This window comes from Ranitomeya imitator, chromosome 5, assembly GCF_032444005.1.
Source record: "Ranitomeya imitator isolate aRanImi1 chromosome 5, aRanImi1.pri, whole genome shotgun sequence".
In the NCBI taxonomy this organism is placed as follows: Eukaryota; Metazoa; Chordata; class Amphibia; order Anura; family Dendrobatidae; genus Ranitomeya; species Ranitomeya imitator.
The window spans coordinates 416,463,230-416,484,230 of NC_091286.1; the positions used below are offsets into that span (position 1 = coordinate 416,463,230).

General features: G+C 44.3%; 1 protein-coding gene across 1 annotated transcript in view; it reads left to right on the forward strand.

Moving 5' to 3' along the window:
- LOC138637788 (mucin-4-like) overlaps nucleotides 1–21,001 on the forward strand; it is a 124,838-nt gene that overhangs the window by 44,702 nt on the left and 59,135 nt on the right. Inside the window, exons 9-13 of the mRNA XM_069726710.1 lie at nucleotides 4,077–4,196; nucleotides 6,563–6,768; nucleotides 12,130–12,243; nucleotides 14,857–14,932; nucleotides 15,013–15,186. Coding sequence (XP_069582811.1) covers nucleotides 4,077–4,196; nucleotides 6,563–6,768; nucleotides 12,130–12,243; nucleotides 14,857–14,932; nucleotides 15,013–15,186 — 690 coding nt within the window. The remainder of the gene's footprint in view (nucleotides 1–4,076; nucleotides 4,197–6,562; nucleotides 6,769–12,129; nucleotides 12,244–14,856; nucleotides 14,933–15,012; nucleotides 15,187–21,001) is intronic.

Genomic DNA, 21,001 nt, shown 5'->3' on the forward strand with positions numbered 1-21,001 from the left:
CTGGATAATTAAGTTAGCTGATCTGTCGTCACACCTAGTATGACACTGTCAGTAGAAACATGGAAAACCTATATCTCTCAAGTGTGGCGATGCAAAAAAAAATAAAAAAGCTTCTTTTTTGATATTGCTGTAACTGCGTCGAGAATGAAATTGTCTAATCACTTATACTGTACCACATGAGAAATAACGTAAAACATAAATAAAACAAATTCTTCACCTGCTGTTGATTTGTTCATTCTGCCTCCAAAAGATCGCAATATGACTCACATTTATACTGCATTCTGCGCTTAGCGCTTAAACCAGGTTTTCCATGTATCTCTCTGAAATACTTGATTCAGACTGAACCTCCAGAGGAATATTCCCTATAATGAGGTAGATGGAGACACTGTGAACACTGTATGGCCTATGATTCTGCAATGTCCTTTTTTTGAAGCGTGCATAAAAGTGTGATCGACCACAGTTTTTTTCAGTTCTGAAAAAAGGACAACACGGAATTAAGACAAGACTGATCTCAGACAAACTCTGCTGTCTCATTATAGTAAATGGATCCCTCTGGGGTTTCATCTGAATATGTCACTCGGAAATCTAGGTGTAAGTGCTCAGCATAGAGCACAGTATAAATGTGATCCAAAATATTATGCAAAATGTTCCCAACATTGAACATATTTATTTAATTCAGGACACAGCGCATCCACGTAATATTCAGCATTTCCATCACAGTAAAGACGGCACATTACTTCATCTTTCCCTTCACTATTTCTTGTGTCACTAAGTGATTCCGCAGGACGGGGTGTCTCAGACAACCCTCAGTGTCCTCCCAGTGGAAAGTCACCATGGTAGAGCATTCTCTTGTCCTGACTCAGACAACAGAGTCCCAGTCAATGAGGCTATCCACCACATACTGGAGTGACCTGCCCACACTTTTATGGTGCCCTTCCATCTTCCTCTATTTCCTTCTTTTCCTCTTTATGGCTGGTTCTGCTGTATCTGGCTCTTCTCTAGTTCCCCCCCATGGATGGCTGGGTACACAATAGAACATTGCGGGGGTAGTGGGCAGCTCGGGCATATAGCCCACCCGAGCACCATGGGATCAGGCCCCTGACTGGGCTCTTTCAGCTCCCTAACCCAACTGACTCAAAAACAGGAAGCTTTCCTACCTTACTCCCCAGCTAACCCCTCCTATTTCGCTAACTATTTTCAGGATGGACAGACTATAGGACTCTATGTCTCCATTTAATGGCCAAACTATACACTGCACTTTTCCTATTAAATACATTGTGCAGCAAAATCACAACATTACATTGGACACTATATATACATATCAAACCAGTATTAATATATACATTTGTCACATATAACATCAAACAAGACACAGTAACCGGGACATACTTAAGGGGAACACAACATTCTTGGTAATGCCTTATATTCCCCCTTCCTTTAACCAGTGTCGTCCCCAACAATATCATGAATAATAAAAAAAACCTTTAGTATTTATATAGAATACTCCATGCAGGGAGAACGCATATATATAATAGCTCAGCGTGAGCCATGTCCATACGAAGTAAATCTCCACTTCTTTAGAAATCAATGTCTGTACAGACAGTTTTACGGTGGTGTCCATTAAATCACCAAAGCAACAAATGGGGGACCCTCCTCCTTGAGTCTACAGTCCTAAGGAGTAATTTCCCCCTCTTCCTTTGAGGGGAACACTGGCTTCTGCCGTTATATACAAGCGGGTGTGCGGATATAGTCCATCCGTAGGCACAGTCAGCCAAGAGTAAATGTGCCCTTAAGGGAGGCATCCCCCTCCCTTTGTGTGTGGCACTGTCCATTCACTATGTGCAACAGCTATGCCCAGGAGCACCCGCAGTAGCCAGGGCTGGATGGGAGACCGCAGATGCAGGCAAGGCTTGGGATCTACCCCGTGCAGCAGGAGAATCCCCGCAAGTCTACATAAATTACTTGTGGGGTCTACTTTCCAAAATAGGGTTAATTATGGGGGGTTTCTACTGTTTAGGCACATAAGGGGCTCTCCAAACATGACATAATACCCACAGAACATTCCATCAAAACCTATATTCCAAAACATCACTTCTTTCTTTCCGAGCACTGCCGTGCATTAAAATAGTAGTATTCCCCCTAATATGGGGTACTGGCGTAGTCAGGAGAAATTGTACAAAATATTTATTGTCCATTTTCTCCTGTTTCCCTTGTAAAAATGTAAAATATGGGGCTAAAGCCAAATTTTTATGGGAAAAATGTGAATCTTTATTTTCACCGCTCAACGTTAGAAACTTTTGCGAAACACCTGGGGGTTAAAGGTGCTCACCACCCATCTAGATAAATTGCTTGATGGGTCTAGTTTCCAAAATGGGGTTTGTTGTGTGGGGGGGTTCAACTGTTTGGGCACGTGAGGAGCTCTCTGAACACGACATGGCATACGCTCTCGATTACAGCTATTTTTGCATTCAAAAAGTCAAATGGTGCTCCTTCCCTTCTGAGCCCTGCCCAGACAGTCATTTTTCCCCACATAAGGGGTTTCAACATAGTAGAAATTGCACAACAGATTTTGGAACTAACTTTTTTATACTTGTGAAAATAAAAGAAAAATGGGGCTAAAACGATACTTGTGAAAAAAGTAAAATGTTTATTTTTTCCTTCCACGTTGCTTTAATTACTGTGAAGCATCTGAAGGGTTGCTAACCTTATCGAACATGGTTTTGAGCACTTCGAGTGTTGCATTATTTTAGAATGGTGTCACTTTTGGGTATTTTCTGTCACATAACCCCCCCCCCCCCAAAGTAACTTCTAATGTAATGTGGCCCCTAAAAAATGGTTTTGTAAACTTTGTTGGATAAATTAGAAATTGCTGAATCATTTAACCCTTCTAACTTCCTCACAAAAAAACTATGGTTCAAAAATGATGCAGCTGTAAATTAGACATATTGGAAAGGTTATTTATTAATTATTTTGTGTAATATATCTTTCTTAGTTAAGAGCATAAGAATTAAGAGTTTGAAAATTGTAACATTTTCAAAATTTTCACCAAATTTCTGATATTTTCACAAAAAAGCACAAGTCATATGAAACAAATTTTACCACTATCATGAAGTACAATATGTCACAAAAAAGTCTTCTCAGTATCACTGGGATCCGTTGAAGCGTTCCAGAGTTATTACCACACAACGTGACACTGGACATAATTGTAAAACTTGGTCTGGTCATGAAGATCAAAACAGAATCTGTAGTGAAGGGGTTAAAGGGTAATGTTTGTTTTAATTGTTATTTAATAAATTAATAGAACACATGAAATTCATTTTATCAGAGAAATCTGCTTCTCCTTCTGGACTGACTATTTTCAAAATTATTCAATTCACAGTTAAAATCTGTATTCAGTGAATACAGATTGTGGCATAGCTGTGATAGGAGATGTCAGATGCTACCGACAAGATTCTATGGGGAGGGGAGGACGGACAGAACTTTTCCATCAGTCTCATTCTTCCCATATATAAAAACTTATTAGTAATAATTGTCTTCTCTTATCTCAGTAATGTAAAATTCTGCCTTCGCTGAAAGCAGATTTTATTCATGAATCATGAATTGAGGATTTTGAAAATGAATGATCAGTCCTAGTGGAAAAAGAAGCAGACTTCTCTGATAAGATGTATTGCAAAGTTTCTTAATTTCATGTGTACTACTGATGTATGAAACAAAAAAATGAAGTTTACACTTCATACTGTGCATGGTGAGACATGACTATCATGTGTACTGAGAAAACTGAACAAGCACCACAAAAATGAAAAAATATTTAAAAAAATTCTGTTCCCTTATTCCATACAATGTTTAATTTTCAAAATTGCATGTGATTACCTGCATATCTTAAACCTCATAATTTGATTCTCTCATCTTTCTAAATGTTCGTATGTAAAATAAAACTTGTGTTAGGCTCTGATTCACTCAAGCCAGAAGCATTTACTCTGACAATGTTACTCTGTACTTTAAATCGATAATAATGCCATTTTTAGTTGTATATATATATTTTTATTTTTTTTTGACAAATGTAACTTGTACTTTAGATGAAGAAATTCAGGCTCATGATTGGTGCTGCAATGAAGTTGATGACCCCCAGTTCTGTGAAATGTACAAAGAAAAAAGACCCGCAGTTAATTGCTGGGATTATAAACCATTGTTTTCAGGTGAGTAAACTGTAATTACTAGAGATGAACAAATCGATTCAGGGCGAATTAAATTCACCTTGAATTTAAAAAAAAAAAAAACATTCTCGAGAATTTACGTTTTTTATTATTATCTTTGAGGGAATTCAACAAAATGGCAGTCAGACATCTGCTATTTTTCTGACTTGTCGAGCATTGCGAAAGGCGGTGAAAAAAATAACTCGCCTCACTACTCCCCTGTCCCACAAGTAAAGACCTCCGTTCTTCTCCTCTATGCAGCTGTCTTTGGAACTGCAACATCTCCTTTAGCTATTCTGGCTGCTTAGCTGAGCGTCAAGGCTTTGATAGCTGAGTAGGCCTTTGAAGTCATGCTGCATGGTGTGACGTCATGATGTGCGTTGCTCGAGACTCTACCTACTCTTTGAACATTGTAATTCATAATGTCATTATTGGTGTTGTGGCTTCATGACCAGTGTTGAGATGTCAAAGATGCATTTTGAGCACCCAAAGTCCAAGTAAAGATACTGGAAGAGCTAAAGAGGATGTAATGCTCACTGTTCTACAGGAAGCTGCCTGGAGGGCCAGGCAAGTGAGTAGTGAGGTGAGCTTTTTATCACGCTTTATTTATTATGCTCTAGGTTCTGGAGATACCTCAGAAAACAATAAGGAAGATTTTATTTGGTACAAATTAAATTTCCTGGCTAAATTGAACTGAAGTGAACTGATAAATTGATGTTTGGTAGATTTCCCCATCACTAGTTATTACATGGGCGGTAATCCCTCAAACAATTATACATAGACTTTCATGCTCCTGTTCGAATGTTGTACTCTCATAATGCAAAATGAGAGCCCACAATAAGATTTTAACACTGCAGGTCATTATTAATTATTTTTAATTAATTTTAAATTAATTAGCGCCATCATATTCCAAAGCGCTTTACAGATATTATCACTGTCCCTGTTGGGGATAATCTACATTCCTATCAGTATGTCTTTGGAGTGTGAGAAGAAACCAGAGCACCCAGAGGAAACCAACACAAACATGGGGAGAACATAAATACTCCTTGCAGATGCTGTCCTTGGTGTGAGCATACCATCACTGTAAAGTGCTAACCACTGAGCCACCATGCTGCCCTCAGATTGCTAAAGCTCCTTACCATGGGTCAAGATTTATTAGGATGTCCTTTTTTGATGCTATGTAAAAAAAAGATGTACATGGTATAATATTTACAATAGTATATTGTTTAGAATATTGAAAAATAACGTTACTGTATTGTCACATGATTTGTGAATTTTGTATTGATCTAATGTTTTCTTAGGCTACTTTCACACTTCTGTCTTTTACAAGACATCACAATGCATCGTTCTGTGTAAAAAATGCATCCTGCAAAGTTGCTCGCAGGATGCGTTTTTTGCACATAGACTTGTATTACCGACGCATCGCGGCATATGGACACACGTTCCATATGTCGTGCACTGGATGCGTCGGTATTTGGCGGGCCGTCGTATTGAAAAAACGTTCAAGGAAACGTTTTTTCGTACGTCGGGTCCTGCACTTTAAACTGCGCAGGCGCGGCCAGAACTCCACCCCCTCCTCCCTGGGACTTCACAATGCGCAGCGTACGCGTTGAAACACTGTGTCTGCTGCCCATGTTGTGCTAAAAAAACTTCAACGTCCGTCGATACGTCGGCCGAAGCTTAGTGACGGCCGCGTACCGACGGAAATCTGAATGAAGCCTTAGACTTTCACGTAAAAAAAATCATAATAGTGAAACATAATTCTTTAGCTATCTGACCACAAACTAAACACTTTCAGTGATCCCACTAATACAGCACAGCAGCTCGCTGACAGTCCACATCGTTCCTAATGGCACAGATAGGCTTTCTTCATACTGAAAGCCATGCTGTGAGTATATCTAAACTTATAATAGGAACCTTCTTACCTGCCTTCTAATCCACCTAAAGGGGTTGGTGAGGCTGAAATCAAATTTCTGTGCTTACTGCATGTGCCTGAAGACTGCCATATTGTGATCGTGTACGATGCGCACACTGTCACAAATACCCTGTACTGCTTGGTTGTCCTATTAGTACACTTGCAGTCATATACTAACCTAACGTCTCTGACTACTTTCAATTCTTTTCTATTGAGCCTGAAAAACCAGGCATTATTCATAGTAATTCAAATCCATCTCAAAGGCGCCAAAATGTCTTCTTCTCTGCTGGACACATTCTCTGGTTACTTACAACTTCGCTTTGCAACTTCAGCATTTGCACTGACATGCATATGTGCAGTTTCACTATACATACAAGGCAAAAAACAATATTCTCGTATTGAACTTGTATCTTATTAAAGTAGTTTTACTTTGTGCAACTGTCGTCTTTTACAGGATGGATGTTTGGAGATCCTCACATTACGACTCTAGATGGACTTAATTACACATTCAATGGACTTGGAGATTTCCTTCTTCTTGATGCATCAGACTCAGACATCTCTTTAGTTCTACAAGGTCGTACAGTGCAGACTGAACCAGCGAATGCCACCAACTTCCAGGCCTTTGCAGTGCAATACACATCACGCAATGGTAGTGTTAAAGTGAGTCATGGTATGGTTGAATTTGTAGTTCCTAGACCTTTCAGATACAGTACAATGTATACATATATGTATAGATACAATTTATAAATGCAAACACATACTCTAAAAAAATAAATTTCCCCAGTAAAGAAGAGAAACAACAGATTTAAAACCAATACATTTTTATTAGAAAAAAGATTAAAAGATTATCACAGAGTGCCCAGTCGGCGGGACATCACAATATCCAAACTAATTCACTGCTGTATTAATAGGAGAACAACAAGGATACTTAATTTGTGATAAAGTAAAGTACCTTCCAGTAATAGTATGTCATGCTAATCACGTAAAATGGAGTACTAAGTAAACCAAATCATGAAGGAATACCGAGATATAAAATATACACTACCGTTCAAAAGTTTAGGGTCACCCAGACAATTTCGTGTTTTCCATGAAAACTCATACTTTTATTAATGAAATGAGTTGACAAATGAATTGAAAATCTAGTCCAGACATTGGCAAGGTTCGAAAAAGAGATTTGTATTTTAAATAATAATTTTCTCCTTCAAACTTTGCTTTCGTCAAAGAATGCTCCCTTAGCAGCAATTACAGCACTGCGGACCTTTGGCATTCCAGCAGTTAATTTGCTGAGGTAATCTGGAGAAATTTCACCACATGCTTGCAGAAGTACCTCCCACAAGTTGGTTTGGCTTGATGGGCACTTTTTGCGCACCATACAGTCAATCTGCTCCCACAACAGCTCATTGGGGTTGAGATCTGGTGACTGCGCTGGCCACTCAATTACAGATAGAATACCAGCTGCCTGCTTCTTCCCTAAATAGTTCTTGCATAATTTGGAGGTGTGCTTTGGGTCATTGTCCTTTTGTAGGATGAAATTGGCTCCAATCAAGCGCTGTCCACAGGGTATGGCATGGCGTTGCAAAATGAAGTGATAGCCTTCCTTATTCAAAATCCCTTTTACCTTGTACAAATATCCCACTTTAACAGCACCAATAGCAACCCCAGACCATCACATTACCTCCGTCATGCTTGACAGATGGCGTCAGGCACTCTTCCAGCATCTTTTCAGTTGTTATGCATCTCACAAATGTTCTGCTGTGTGATCCAAACACCTCAAACTTGGATTTGTCTGTCCATAACACTTTTTTCCAATCTTTATCTGTCCAATGTCTGTGTTCTTTTGCCCATATTAATCTTTTCCTTTTATTAGCCAGTTTCAGATATGGCTTTTTCTTTGCCCCTCTGCCCTGAAGGCCAGCATCCTAGAGTCGCCTCTTTCCTGTAGACATTGACACTGGTGTTTTGCGTGTACTATTTAATGAAGCTGCCAGTTGAGGACCTGTGAGGCATCGATTTCTCAAACTACAGACTCTAATGTACTTGTCTTGTTGTTCAGTTGTGCAGCGGGGCCTCCCACTTCTCTTTCTACTCTGGTTAGAGCCTGTTTGTGCTCTCCTCTGAAGGGAGTAGTACACACCGTGGTAGGAAATCTTCAGTTTCTTGACAACTTCTCACATGGAATAGCCTTGATTTTTAAGAACAGACTGTTGAGTTTCACATGAAAGCTATTTTATTTTGGCCATTTTGAGAGTTTAATGGAACCAACAAATGTAATGCTCCAGATTCTCAACTAGCTCAAAGGAAGGTGAGGTTTATAGGTTCTCTAATCAACCAAACTGTTTTCAGCTGTGCTAACATATTGCACAAGGGTTTTCAAGGGTATTCTAACCATCCATTAGCCTTCTTACACAATTATCAAACACAAAGTACCATAAGAACACTGGAGTGATGGTTGTTGGAAACGGGTTTCTATACACCTATAAAGATATTGCATTACAAACCAGACGTTTAAGCTAGAATAGTCATTTACCACATTAACAATGTATAGAGTGTGTTTCAGAATCATTTAATGTTAGCTTCATTGGAAAAAACTGTGCTTTTCTTTCAAAAATAAGGAAAATTCTAAGTGACCCTAAACTTTTGAACGGTAGTATATAATAACATCAAAAGAAAATAAAACTTCACAAGTAGCAGTGTAGGCTGACACCAACGAGCCACTCACAGTATAGTATACTGATAAAGATAGGCAAAGTAAGATGGAATTTATCCTATTGGATGGCCACGCTACATCTAAACATCAGAATAGTCCTAACATGAGTAAACAAACTAAGAGAGCTAAAGGTAAGTATAGTCATGGCAACCATCCCAATAAAATGAATAGTCCATATCAGCAATACATAAGTGCTCATAGAAGAATAAACCATAAGTAAATACCTTTAGAATGATGACAGGAGAACGAAAAAGGTTAGGCTGGATAAGAGTGGCATCCCCTCTACCCCGATGCGGGTTTTGCCACTTGCTTCTTCCGGGGGCGTGTCATCTCTGCATACCTTCATGATTTGGCCTATTTAGACCTCCAGTTTATGTGATTAACATGACATACTATTATTAGAAGGTTCTTTCTCACAAATATCCTCTTGCTATTCTCCTATTAATATAGCAGTGAATTAGTTTGGATTTTGTGATGTCCCCCAGACTGGGCACTGTGAGATATTTCTTTTTTTTCTAGGGTATGTGTTTGTAGTATTGCCTGAAGTGCCATTAATTTAATATTTGGGTACCTTTTGATAAACAATTTACACATACTGTACAGGACATTGACAGATTTGTATCTACATAAAGCACATATCAGGTAAAAAGATTAAGACAAATAATAATTATGGTTCTAGGCTACATTGTAAAAATATGTGACCAAAACATCATTATGGTTCTTCATGGCTCTCTGCCATTCCTTAAAGCCAAGGTCCTCAAAAGAGCACTTTCAACACTCGTATGTTAGCATAGGAGTTGTTATTCTACGTGACATTGCATTTCCTCTATTTTATTCCATGGTATATAGTAATGAAATTTGCTTGTATGTACAGTAGCTCCAGAATTTGTCCAATTGGGTTTCAAGAGTAATTGTAAATTCTAACGACAGTATATAGATTTAAAGGGAATTTGCCATGTTCTCAAATGCTATCAATCTCCAAATATACAGTTAATCTGCAGGTTTACAGCTTTACAATGCTCTTTGGCCACCTTACTGAAAGTGTGACACCTAGGATAAAAAGGAATTTTATTCCTCCTGGGACCCAACCACTTTCAGTCATAGGCTACGGTCACACTATCAGTATGTGGTCAGTATTTTACATCAGTATTTATAAGCCAAAACCAGGAGAGGAAAAACAGAGGGGAAAGCTATAATAGAAACATGTCACCAAGTCTGTATTTTTGACCCACTCCTGGTTTTGGCTAACAAATACTGATGTGAAATAGTGACCAAATACTGATAGTGTGACCGTAGCCATAGAGGTGTGCCTGAGTGACTTCAGTCACCGCTCAGTACACATTGAGTGGCAGCTGTATGCATGCCACGGTGCTTTGATTTCAGCTCAATTTGTTGCCCATCTGTGCAGAACGAGCTGTCAAAGTGCCAAGTCGGGCTTAAAGCTGCCATTCACAATGCCCCCATAACTGGCGACCACCATGAGTACTAAAGTTAATGTTCTCCTGATAGATGCATGTTCAGTAAGGCAGCAAGACAGAATTGTAGTGCTATTTATCTGCATATTAACCCTATATCTGGGGATTAATAACGTTTAGGGAGATGAAAGGTTCCTTTTAATATGTAGAGTGAAATTGGAGATACTGTACATATTTGTCACACAACATGTAAAACTGTTTTGCTATAAATTTTACAGAATAAATGGTACACACTTCATTACAAGAAGGTAAAGCTAAGAAAGGAATAGCTGTTGGGGGTTCATTGTCAGTAACTATTCTGTCTCTGGATTATCTACTGACCTCAGATAATTTGTGGTATTGGTTCTCACATACATAGTATAACATACTATAAAAAAAATATTTTAATTATGAGGATAAACCTTTCTTGTAGACAAGTAGATAACCTTTGTTTTCTTTATACGTCTTTTACATACTGGTATTAATATACAGTTATTTGATTGCTTCTAAGCAAATGTAGGAGAACAGAGCATAGGAGATAAAGGGTTGCACAGCCGTGTGGCCTCCAGAGTTAAACAAAACCCTGCGTAACTATTCTCAAGAAGAATTACAGAAAGGACAGAATTAGACAGTGCCCTATATCAGGTGTCCATGACAAAAAAAAGCCTTAAATATAACAGGTCAGAGCTCCAAAACGAGAGAAGATTTGGCACCAAGGGAGGTAACAGATGCTCCTGCTGAAGCTACAGCAGCCCAGATAATAGGCAGAAGCCGCGAATACCAGCTAGGCCACAACAGGCATGACAGTGGTCACATACCGAAGATGAGAGCTATGCCGGTTAAGGTCCAGATCGACAGTCACGCAACAAAGACTCAAATGATGCCGGTCAAGGTTCCCAACCTTGACAATGACGGTCAACAGTCGAGGACCAACCCCCACCGATATGGATGGAAGAGACAGTCATCGGCAGTCAAACATCAAAGAGGCCCTGGCGATACATGGCCAGAGACTCCAGTCAGGGCCAGTGATCGAAGGAGATATGTAAGACAGGCTGTCACTACCAGCACATACTTATGGTACTGGGCATGGGTGGGGGAGTACTGACCAGAACGAGTTCAGCTAGCACTGGAGCAGCTCAGAGAGTGTTGATAGACTTTGTAAGAAAAATGTTTAGACAAAGTGTTGCAGGATCAATTAGTTGCCAGCCATAAAGACCCCTAATTGAGAGGCCCTAAAAGGGTGGCTATGATCTAATCCTGACATGAGTTTCCTGGAGGTTGGGGCTGAGGTTCGAGTATGAGAAAGAAAAGCACCTACCCTAGCAGGTGTAATTCGGAGCCACCAGGTGGCCACACCTTCGGAAGCAGCTATCAGGGAACACGATTGGGCCTGAGAATTACCTCAGGAGATCAGAGACATCTGAGGGGAATTCCACTGTATAAATAGAGCCTCTGACAGCCATCAGAGAAGTAGCCCCCCCGATTCTATAATGAGGGAGAGATGAAGGAGAATATCCTCCCCCATCATCTCGAGTTAATCGCCCATCAGAGAGTGTAGGGTGGAGTGTTGGACCTGAAGTGGCAGGGGACACATATCCTGGAACTACCCAAGCTGAGGCAATGGAAGCAGAAACTGTCAGTTAAACTAATAGGCCCCATGGTCAAGGAGAAAACCACGGGGTCTCATATCCAAGACAAAGAGGAGATAGGTTCTGAAGATATTGTTTCTGAAAGGTCTATCATCTGGGATGAGTTTGATTGTGAATTCACCTCCTGCTTAATGGCACTGGGTCCTAGGTGACCACGATAACAGAGGAGTACTTTTAATCTCACTTTTGTAATGCCAGCGGCTGTTTGAAGGAGCTGAACATTAGACTGGAGGCTGCTAATCAGTTGCCTATGCCAGTGGCTGATGTAGTGTGGATGACCATTCAGATGTGCGGAAGAGAGTTGGGAAGAAAAGAGATCGTTCAGGTAAAAGGCCCCATTGTGACCCTGGGGATGAACATCCTCATGGAAGTTGGGGACTTTTGAGCTGATGGACATGAAGGTAGTGACTGGAATTGTGTGACCAGATTCCATGCCAGTCAAAGAGTGCTACAGTAACTCATCAGGGTAAGTCAAAAGTCAGATCCAGAAATTACCTGACATCTTCCAGCTCCTCAGGAAAGTGGTCATACCTTCAGAAGCTATGGTGACCTTGCCTGTCCGACAGACCATACTCACCATGCTGATGCGTGCCTGTGTGCCAATAGAAGAAGCATAGGTATAGATTGAGTCTATAGGAGGAGATGAGACAATTCCTGGACTCTTAGTCCCCCACTCTGGCCACAGTATGCAGGGGTGTGTGCCTGTATGCTGTGTCAACTTGAGCAGGACTAACTTTCAGTTACACCCCCCCCGAAAACAGGTCACTCATGTGTAAGTAATGCTGGAAGACCATACCAAGCACAATGCCATCAGGTTGACACCAATGAAGGGAGATCCATAGCTCTGTCAGTCTTCCTCACTGTAAAAGAGAATGGAGAAAAAAATGGGCCAGACGCCGCCTCCTACAGCCAGTGGAGGCTGATATCACAAAATTGTCCCCTGGACAAGTGGGGCAAATGGAAAAATTGCTGCCGCACTACTAAAGAGTGTTTGACAGTCATGAAGAAGTCTCCCATTAGAGAAAGATATCACAAGATTGCCCCAACAGATGGCCAAGAGGTGGACAAGTTGTTGTCATATATACTGCAAAACGCAGGGATTCGGGAAAGCCAAAGCCCCTGGGCAGCGTCTATTTTTCTGGTAAGCAAGATGGATCCGGAAGAAGGGTCTGGAAGAAGTAATTATCCCCCTCTACTCCTCCTGGGTCAAGTCTCATCTGAAATAGTGTGTCCAGTTCTGGGCACCACATTTGATCCCCCTGTGTATATTAAGGACTTCTGCCATATGGATTATTTTAAAGATGAAAGAATAAAATGGTTTTTAATTGCCAAGTAGGAAAGATTTGCTGGAATTTTCTGTTGTATAATGTGGCTATTTTAAAAAAGACATTGAAAAACTGGAGCAAGTTTTGAGAAGAGCTACCAGGATCGTCAGCAAACTGCACAGTATGTCCTACGAGGAACAGTTAACGGATATGAGAATGTTTAGCTTGCAAAAAATAAGGCTAATAGAAGACTTAATAGCTGTCTAAAAACATCCAAAGGAATATCACAGTGTAGAAGAATCATCCTTATTCTCATTTCCACATGACTACCGAGGATTGAATGCCTGTTCTGTGGGGAACTCCTATCCTCTGCTCAGAATTGAAGAGTCCCTGTCCACTCTGGGCAGAGCAAAGTACTTCTCTTCCTTGGAATTAAGGGGTGGCTACTGGCCCAGGATAAGGAAAACGTATACCAGGAAGGGGCCCAGGATAAAGCACGTATATAATAGGATGGAGCTCAGAATAATTTACATATATACAAGGATGGGGGGATATATATATCAGGATGGTATCTAATATAAGCGACACATATACCAACATGGGGGATATACATACCCGGATGCGAAACATACATACCAGGATGGGGGTTATACATACCAGGATGGGGCATAAATTTACCCAAATGGTGACCAGGATATTGGATATATATGCCAGGACGGGATATATATCAGGATAAGGGACATATATACCAGGAAGGGGGATATATATATATATACAGTACCTGGGTGGGGCTCAGGATAAGAGACATAAATACCAGGATAGGCCATGATGAGGGAGATATATACACCATGATAGGGGATCTGGTCCAAATGTTGCATCAGGGCCCATCAAATTGTAGTGCTAAGCCACTGCCAGGAACCCTACACTAGTTAGTAACATCTGCAAATATGGACATTTTTTATGTGAACAATTTTCAGTCATTATTGAATAAGTAAAAGAATGATGCCCAATAGTGACTCTTGATGTACCCCAATCCTTAAGGGAGTTAACTACTTTATCTTTTTTTTTATAGATGTGTTTGGGGACATGATTCTGTTATAAGTTCTCTTACTCCGATTCTAACTTTAGGTTTTCTTATAGACTGCATAGTTCTCCTGTCTACAAAATGGCTGCTGATGGAAAAACATGTGACCAGACCTGGTCATCACCCTCTATCAATTGAAAAGCACTACATATAGCAATGCTGTTTTTCAATTGGAAGAATCTGGAGGAGGAGCATGTGACCAGTCCTGTCAATCAATCTCTTCGAATTGAAAAACAGCATTACTATGTGTAGTGGTTTTCAATTGCTAGAGGGTGATGACCAGGACTTATCATATGTTCTTTCACCATCAGCCATTATGAAGGCTGTGCTAACAAGTGCTGGAGGCGAACATGTAATACTTAGATATTAGTAAGGGCACATAATCCAGTCCTCAATGCGTAAATAAAGACAAAGTGAACATCCCTATTAAGGTACTGCTATTTGATTGTTATTTTAAAGGGTCTCAGAATTCTCATTGTTTTTTCCTAAAACTGAACATAAGGACAGTGTCCCGATTACAAAAGTGAATATCACTTTGAAAGCCTCTAACAATTAACAGTCACATCCCATGTTCTTTCTTTTCTTTCAGGTGGAATGGTATTTAAGCAATGATATCATAAGTACTTATGTTAATGGTCATGCAGTCAACTTCAGATACTCAGAAGGTAAAAACCTAGAAATGTGCAATAGTTTACAGTAAAGCGCAATACTGTTTTCACACTAAGCAATCTTCTCTCATTCTTAGATATGAACGCCCAGATTAATAACAGTAATCCGAGTGTGTTCCTACGATATGATGACTCCATTACTGCAACCTTTGGAGGTCTTTTGTCTGTATCAGTGTCGGCTTACTCTGGAATACTGAATGCAATAATCAGCCTTCCAAGCCAGTTCTTAAACAAAACCCAGGGCTTGCTTGGTGGGTATATTTGCTGCAGTACCCTAATGTCACCCAACTTACATAAAGAATATATTCCTAATGACAATATATCATACTAGCTATTGAACCCGTTTTACGCTCGGGTGGCGAGCATCTATATTGGTATATGGTCTCCATCCTGGTATGTGCTGCTCCATCCTGCGTCCCCATCCTGTCATGTGCTGCTCCATCCTGCATCCCCATCCTGTCATGTGCTGCTCCATCCTGCGTCCCCATCCTGTCATGTGCTGCTCCATCCTGCGTCCCCATCCTGTCATGAGCTGCTACATCCTGCGTCCCCATCCTGTCATGTGCTGCACCCATCCTGCACCCCCATTCTGACATGTGCTGCTCCAATCCTGCACCCCCATTCTGACATGTGCTGCTCCATCCTGCGTCCCCATCCTGTCATGTGCTGCACCCATCCTGAGCCCCCATCCTGCCATGTGTTGAACCCATCCTGCGCCCCCATTCTGTCATGTGTTTCACCCATCCTGCACCCCCATTCTGTCATGTGCTGCTCCCATCCTGCGCCCCCATTCTGACATGTGCTACACCCATCCTGCGCCTCCATTCTGACATGTTCTGCACCCATCCTGCGCCTCCATTTTCATTTGCTGCTCCCATCCTGCGCCCCATCCTGTCATGTGCTACTCCCATCCTGCGCCCCCAAGCTGTCATGTGCTGCTCCCATCCTGCACCCCCATGCTGTCATGTGCTGCTCCTATCCTGCACCCCCATCCTGTCATGTGCTGCTCCCATCCTGCGCCCCTGTTCTGTCATGTGCTGCTCACATCCTGTGCCCCTGTTCTGTCATGTGCTGCTCCCATCCTGCGCTCGTTCTGTCATGTGCTGCTTCCATCCTGCACCCCCGTTCTGTCATGTGCTGCCCTATTCTATCATGTGCTGCTCCCATCCTGCGCCCCCGTTCTGTCATGTGCTGCTCCCATCCTGCGCCACCATTCTTTAATTTGCTTCTCCCATCCATATGCCCCATACGCTGCTCCATTATGGTTGATGGCCCCCATAAGATGCTCCATAGTATATGCCCCCGTACACTGCTCCATTATGGTTTATGGCCCCCATAAGATGCTCCATAGTGTATGCCTCTGTACACTGCTCCATAAAGGTTTATGGCCCCCATAAGACGCTCCAGTGTGTATGCCCCCGTACACTGCTCCATAAAGGTTGATGGCCCCCATGAGAGGCTCCATAATATATGCCCCCGTACACTGCTCCATTATGGTTGATGGCCCCATAAGATGCTCCATTGTATTATATGCCCCCCTAAAAGATGCTCCATTGTATTATATGCCTTCCATAAGATGCTCCATTGTATATGCCCCGTATGCTGCTGCCATATATAAAAAAAAAAAAATACCATACTCACCTATCGTCGCTGGGCGCCGAGTGCTGGGGGGCCTGAGCAGGCGGGGACACCAGCGCTCTGTGGGGGTCAGGTGCCGGAGTCACCGCCAGCTCAGGCCCCCCAGCACATGCTATACTCACCTGTCTGTCCCGTTCCACCACTGTGCACCGCCATCTTCCGGCTCCTCTGGCTGTGACTGGTCAGCCAGAGGGCGGCGCCGGCACGCATTAAGCGCGTCATCATGCCCTCTGAACTGTGAACGTCACAGCAGAGGACCCGGGAGACGGAGCCGCACGCAACGCTGGAACGGGGGACAGGTGAATAGACTTACCCTCCTGGCGGTCCCTGACTCTCCGGTGGAGATCGCGGTATGCATTCAGTGCTTACGCATACCGCGATCTCCTGGGAGCGTCACTCTGTGGGGGCCAGACTGCGCCGGCGCTTGCGCTTGCGCAGTCTATAAAGGCTTCAGACAGAGTGACGCTTTCAGCGTTATATTATAAACTAGCTATTGAACCCGTTCTACGCCCGGGTGGCGAGCATTTATATTGGTATATGGTTTCCATCCTGGTATGTGCTGCTCCATCCTGCGTCCCCATCCTGTCATGTGCTGCTCCATCCTGCGTCTCCATCCTGTCATGTGCTGCTCTATCCTGCGTCCCCATCCTGTCATGTGCTGCTCCATCCTGCGTCCCCATCCTGTCATGTGCTGCTCCATCCTGCGTCCCCATCCTGTCATGCGCTGCTCCATCCTGCGTCCCCATCCTGTCATGCGCTGCTCCCATCCTGCGTCCCCATCCTGTCATGCGCTGCTCCCATCCTGCGTCCCCATCCTGTCATGCGCTGCTCCCATCCTGCGTCCCCATCCTGTCATGGGCTGCTCCCATCCTGCGTCCCCATCCTGTCATGCGCTGCTCCATCCTGCGTCCCCATCCTGTCATGTGCTGCTCCATCCTGCGCCTCCATTCTGTCATGTGCTGCTCCCATCCTGCGTCCCCATCCTGTCATGCGCTGCTCCATCCTGCGTCCCTATCCTGTCATGCGCTGCTCCCATCCTGCGTCCCCATCCTGTCATGTGCTGCTCCATCCTGCGCCTCCATTCTGTCATGTGCTGCTCCCATCCTGCGTCCCCATCCTGTCATGCGCTGCTCCATCCTGCGTCCCCATCCTGTCATGCGCTGCTCCCATCCTGCGTCCCCATCCTGTGATGCGCTGCTCCCATCCTGCGTCCCCATCTTGTCATGTGCTGCTCCATCCTGCGTCCCCATCCTGTCATGTGCTGCTCCATCCTGCGTCCCCATCCTGTCATGCGCTGCTCCATCCTGCGTCCCCATCCTGTCATGCGCTGCTCCCATCCTGCGTCCCCATCCTGTCATGCGCTGCTCCCATCCTGCGTCCCCATCCTGTCATGCGCTGCTCCCATCCTGCGTCCCCATCCTGTCATGGGCTGCTCCCATCCTGCGTCCCCATCCTGTCATGCGCTGCTCCCATCCTGCATCCCCATCCTTTCATGTGCTGCTCCATCCTGCGTCCCCATCCTGTCATGCGCTGCTCCCATCCTGCATCCCCATCCTTTCATGTGCTGCTCCATCCTGCGTCCCCATCCTGTTATGTGCTGCTCCCATCCTGCGTCCCCATCCTTATCCCAAACCAGGGATTCAAGCTTGAGGAGGATAATTTGCATATTCCAGGTTCCTTCTGGGTAAAGCGAAGAGTCTCCCTAAGCAAGAAGATCGTTGGGTACAGCCGGGACCAGCTGCTTGGAAAGCATCACCAAACCAGGGATTCAAGCTTGAGGAGGATCATTTGCATATTCCAGTCATGCGCTGCTCCATCCTGCGTCCCCATCCTGTCATGTGCTGCTCCATCCTGCGCCTCCATTCTGTCATGTGCTGCTCCCATCCTGCGTCCCCATCCTGTCATGCGCTGCTCCATCCTGCGTCCCCATCCTGTCATGCGCTGCTCCCATCCTGCGTCCCCATCCTGTCATGTGCTGCTCCATCCTGCGCCTCCATTCTGTCATGTGCTGCTCCCATCCTGCGTCCCCATCCTGTCATGCGCTGCTCCATCCTGCGTCCCCATCCTGTCATGCGCTGCTCCCATCCTGCGTCCCCATCCTGTGATGCGCTGCTCCCATCCCGTGATGCGCTGCTCCCATCCTGCGTCCCCATCTTGTCATGTGCTGCTCCATCCTGCGTCCCGATCCTGTCATGTGCTGCTCCATCCTGTGTCCCCATCCTGTCACGTGCTGCTCCATCCTGCGTCCCCATCCTGTCATGCGCTGCTCCCATCCTGCGTCCCCATCCTGTCATGCGCTGCTCCCATCCTGCGTCCCCATCCTGTCATGCGCTGCTCCCATCCTGCGTCCCCATCCTGTCATGGGCTGCTCCCATCCTGCGTCCCCATCCTGTCATGGGCTGCTCCCATCCTGCGTCCCCATCCTGTCATGCGCTGCTCCCATCCTGAGTCCCCATCCTGTCATGCGCTGCTCCCATCCTGCGTCCCCATCCTTTCATGTGCTGCTCCATCCTGCGTCCCCATCCTGTTATGTGCTGCTCCCATCCTGCGTCCCCATCCTTATCCCAAACCAGGGATTCAAGCTTGAGGAGGATAATTTGCATATTCCAGGTTCCTTCTGGGAAAAGCGAAGAGTCTCCCTAAGCAAGAAGATCGTTGGGTACAGCCGGGACCAGCTGCTTGGAAAGCATCACCAAACCAGGGATTCAAGCTTGAGGAGGATCATTTGCATATTCCAGGTGCCTTCTGGGAAAAGCGAAGAGTCTCCCTAAGCAAGAAGATCGTTGTGTACAGCCGGGACCAGCTGCTTGGAAAGCATCACCAAACCATGGATTCAAGCTTGAGGAGGATAATTTGCATATTCCTGGTGCCTTCTGGGAAAAGCGAAGAGTCTCCCTAAGCAAGAAGATCGTTGGGTACAGCCGGGACCAGCTGCTTGGAAAGCATCACCAAACCAGGGATTCAAGCTTGAGGAGGATAATTTGCATATTCCAGGTTCCTTCTGGGAAAAGTGAAGAGTCTCCCTAAGCAAGAAGATCGTTGGGTACAGCCGGGACCAGCTGCTTGGAAAGCATCACCAAACCAGGGATTCAAGCTTGAGGAGGATAATTTGCATATTCCAGGTGCCTTCTGAGAAAAGCGAAGAGTCTCCCTAAGCAAGAAGATCGTTGAGTACAGCCGGGACCAGCTGCTTGGAAAGCATCACCAAACCAGGGATTCAAGCTTGAGGAGGATAATTTGCATATTCCAGGTGCCTTCTGGGAAAAGCGAAGAGTCTCCCTAAGCAAGAAGATCGTTGGGTACAGCCGGGACCAGCTGCTTGGAAAGCATCACCAAACCAGGGATTCAAGCTTGAGGAGGATAATTTGCATATTCCAGGTGCCTTCTGGGAAAAGCGAAGAGTCTCCCTAAGCAAGAAGATCGTTGGGTACAGCCGGGACCAGCTGCTTGGAAAGCATCACCAAACCAGGGATTCAAGCTTGAGGAGGATAATTTGCATATTCCAGGTGCCTTCTGGGAAAAGCGAAGAGTCTCCCTAAGCAAGAAGATCGCTGGGTACAGCCGGGACCAGCTGCTTGGAAAGCATTACCAAACCAGGGATTCAAGCTTGAGGAGGATAATTTGCATATTCCAGGTTCCTTCTGGGAAAAGCGAAGAGTCTCCCTAAGCAAGAAGATCGTTGGGTACAGCCGGGACCAGCTGCTTGGAAAGCATCACCAAACCAGGGATTCAAGCTTGAGGAGGATAATTTGCATATTCCAGGTGCCTTCTGAGAAAAGCGAAGAGTCTCCCTAAGCAAGAAGTTCGCTGGTTACAGCCGGGACCAGCTGCTTGGAAAGCATCACCAAACCAGGGATTCAAGCTTGAGGAGGATAATTTGCATATTCCAAGTGCCTTCTGGGAAAAGCGAAGAGTCTCCCTAAGCAAGAAGATCGTTGGGTACTGACAATCCACTTGCATAGAGAAAAGAAAGAGGCGGCACTCACCCCGATGTTGCTTGAAGGTGATGTTCTTTATTCAATACATGAATACATGAACACAAGGCAGAGGGCCGGCTGGTGACAGATCAGGTGCGGGAAGGAGGTGAGGGACGACAGCCGTTTCGCGATTGCTCGCTTCTACGGGTCCATGTCGTTGGGTACAGCCGGGACCAGCTGCTTGCAAAGCATCACCAAACCAGGGATTCAAGCTTGAGGAGGATAATTTGCATATTCCAGGTGCCTTCTGGAAAAAGCGAAGAGTCTCCCTAAGCAAGAAGATCGTTGGGTACAGCGGGGACCAGCTGCTTGGAAAGCATCACCAAACCAGGGATTCAAGCTTGAGGAGGATAATTTGCATATTCCAGGTGCCTTCTGGGAAAAGCGAAGAGTCTCCCTAAGCAAGAAGATCGTTGGGTACAGCCGGGACCAGCTGCTTGGAAAGCATCAC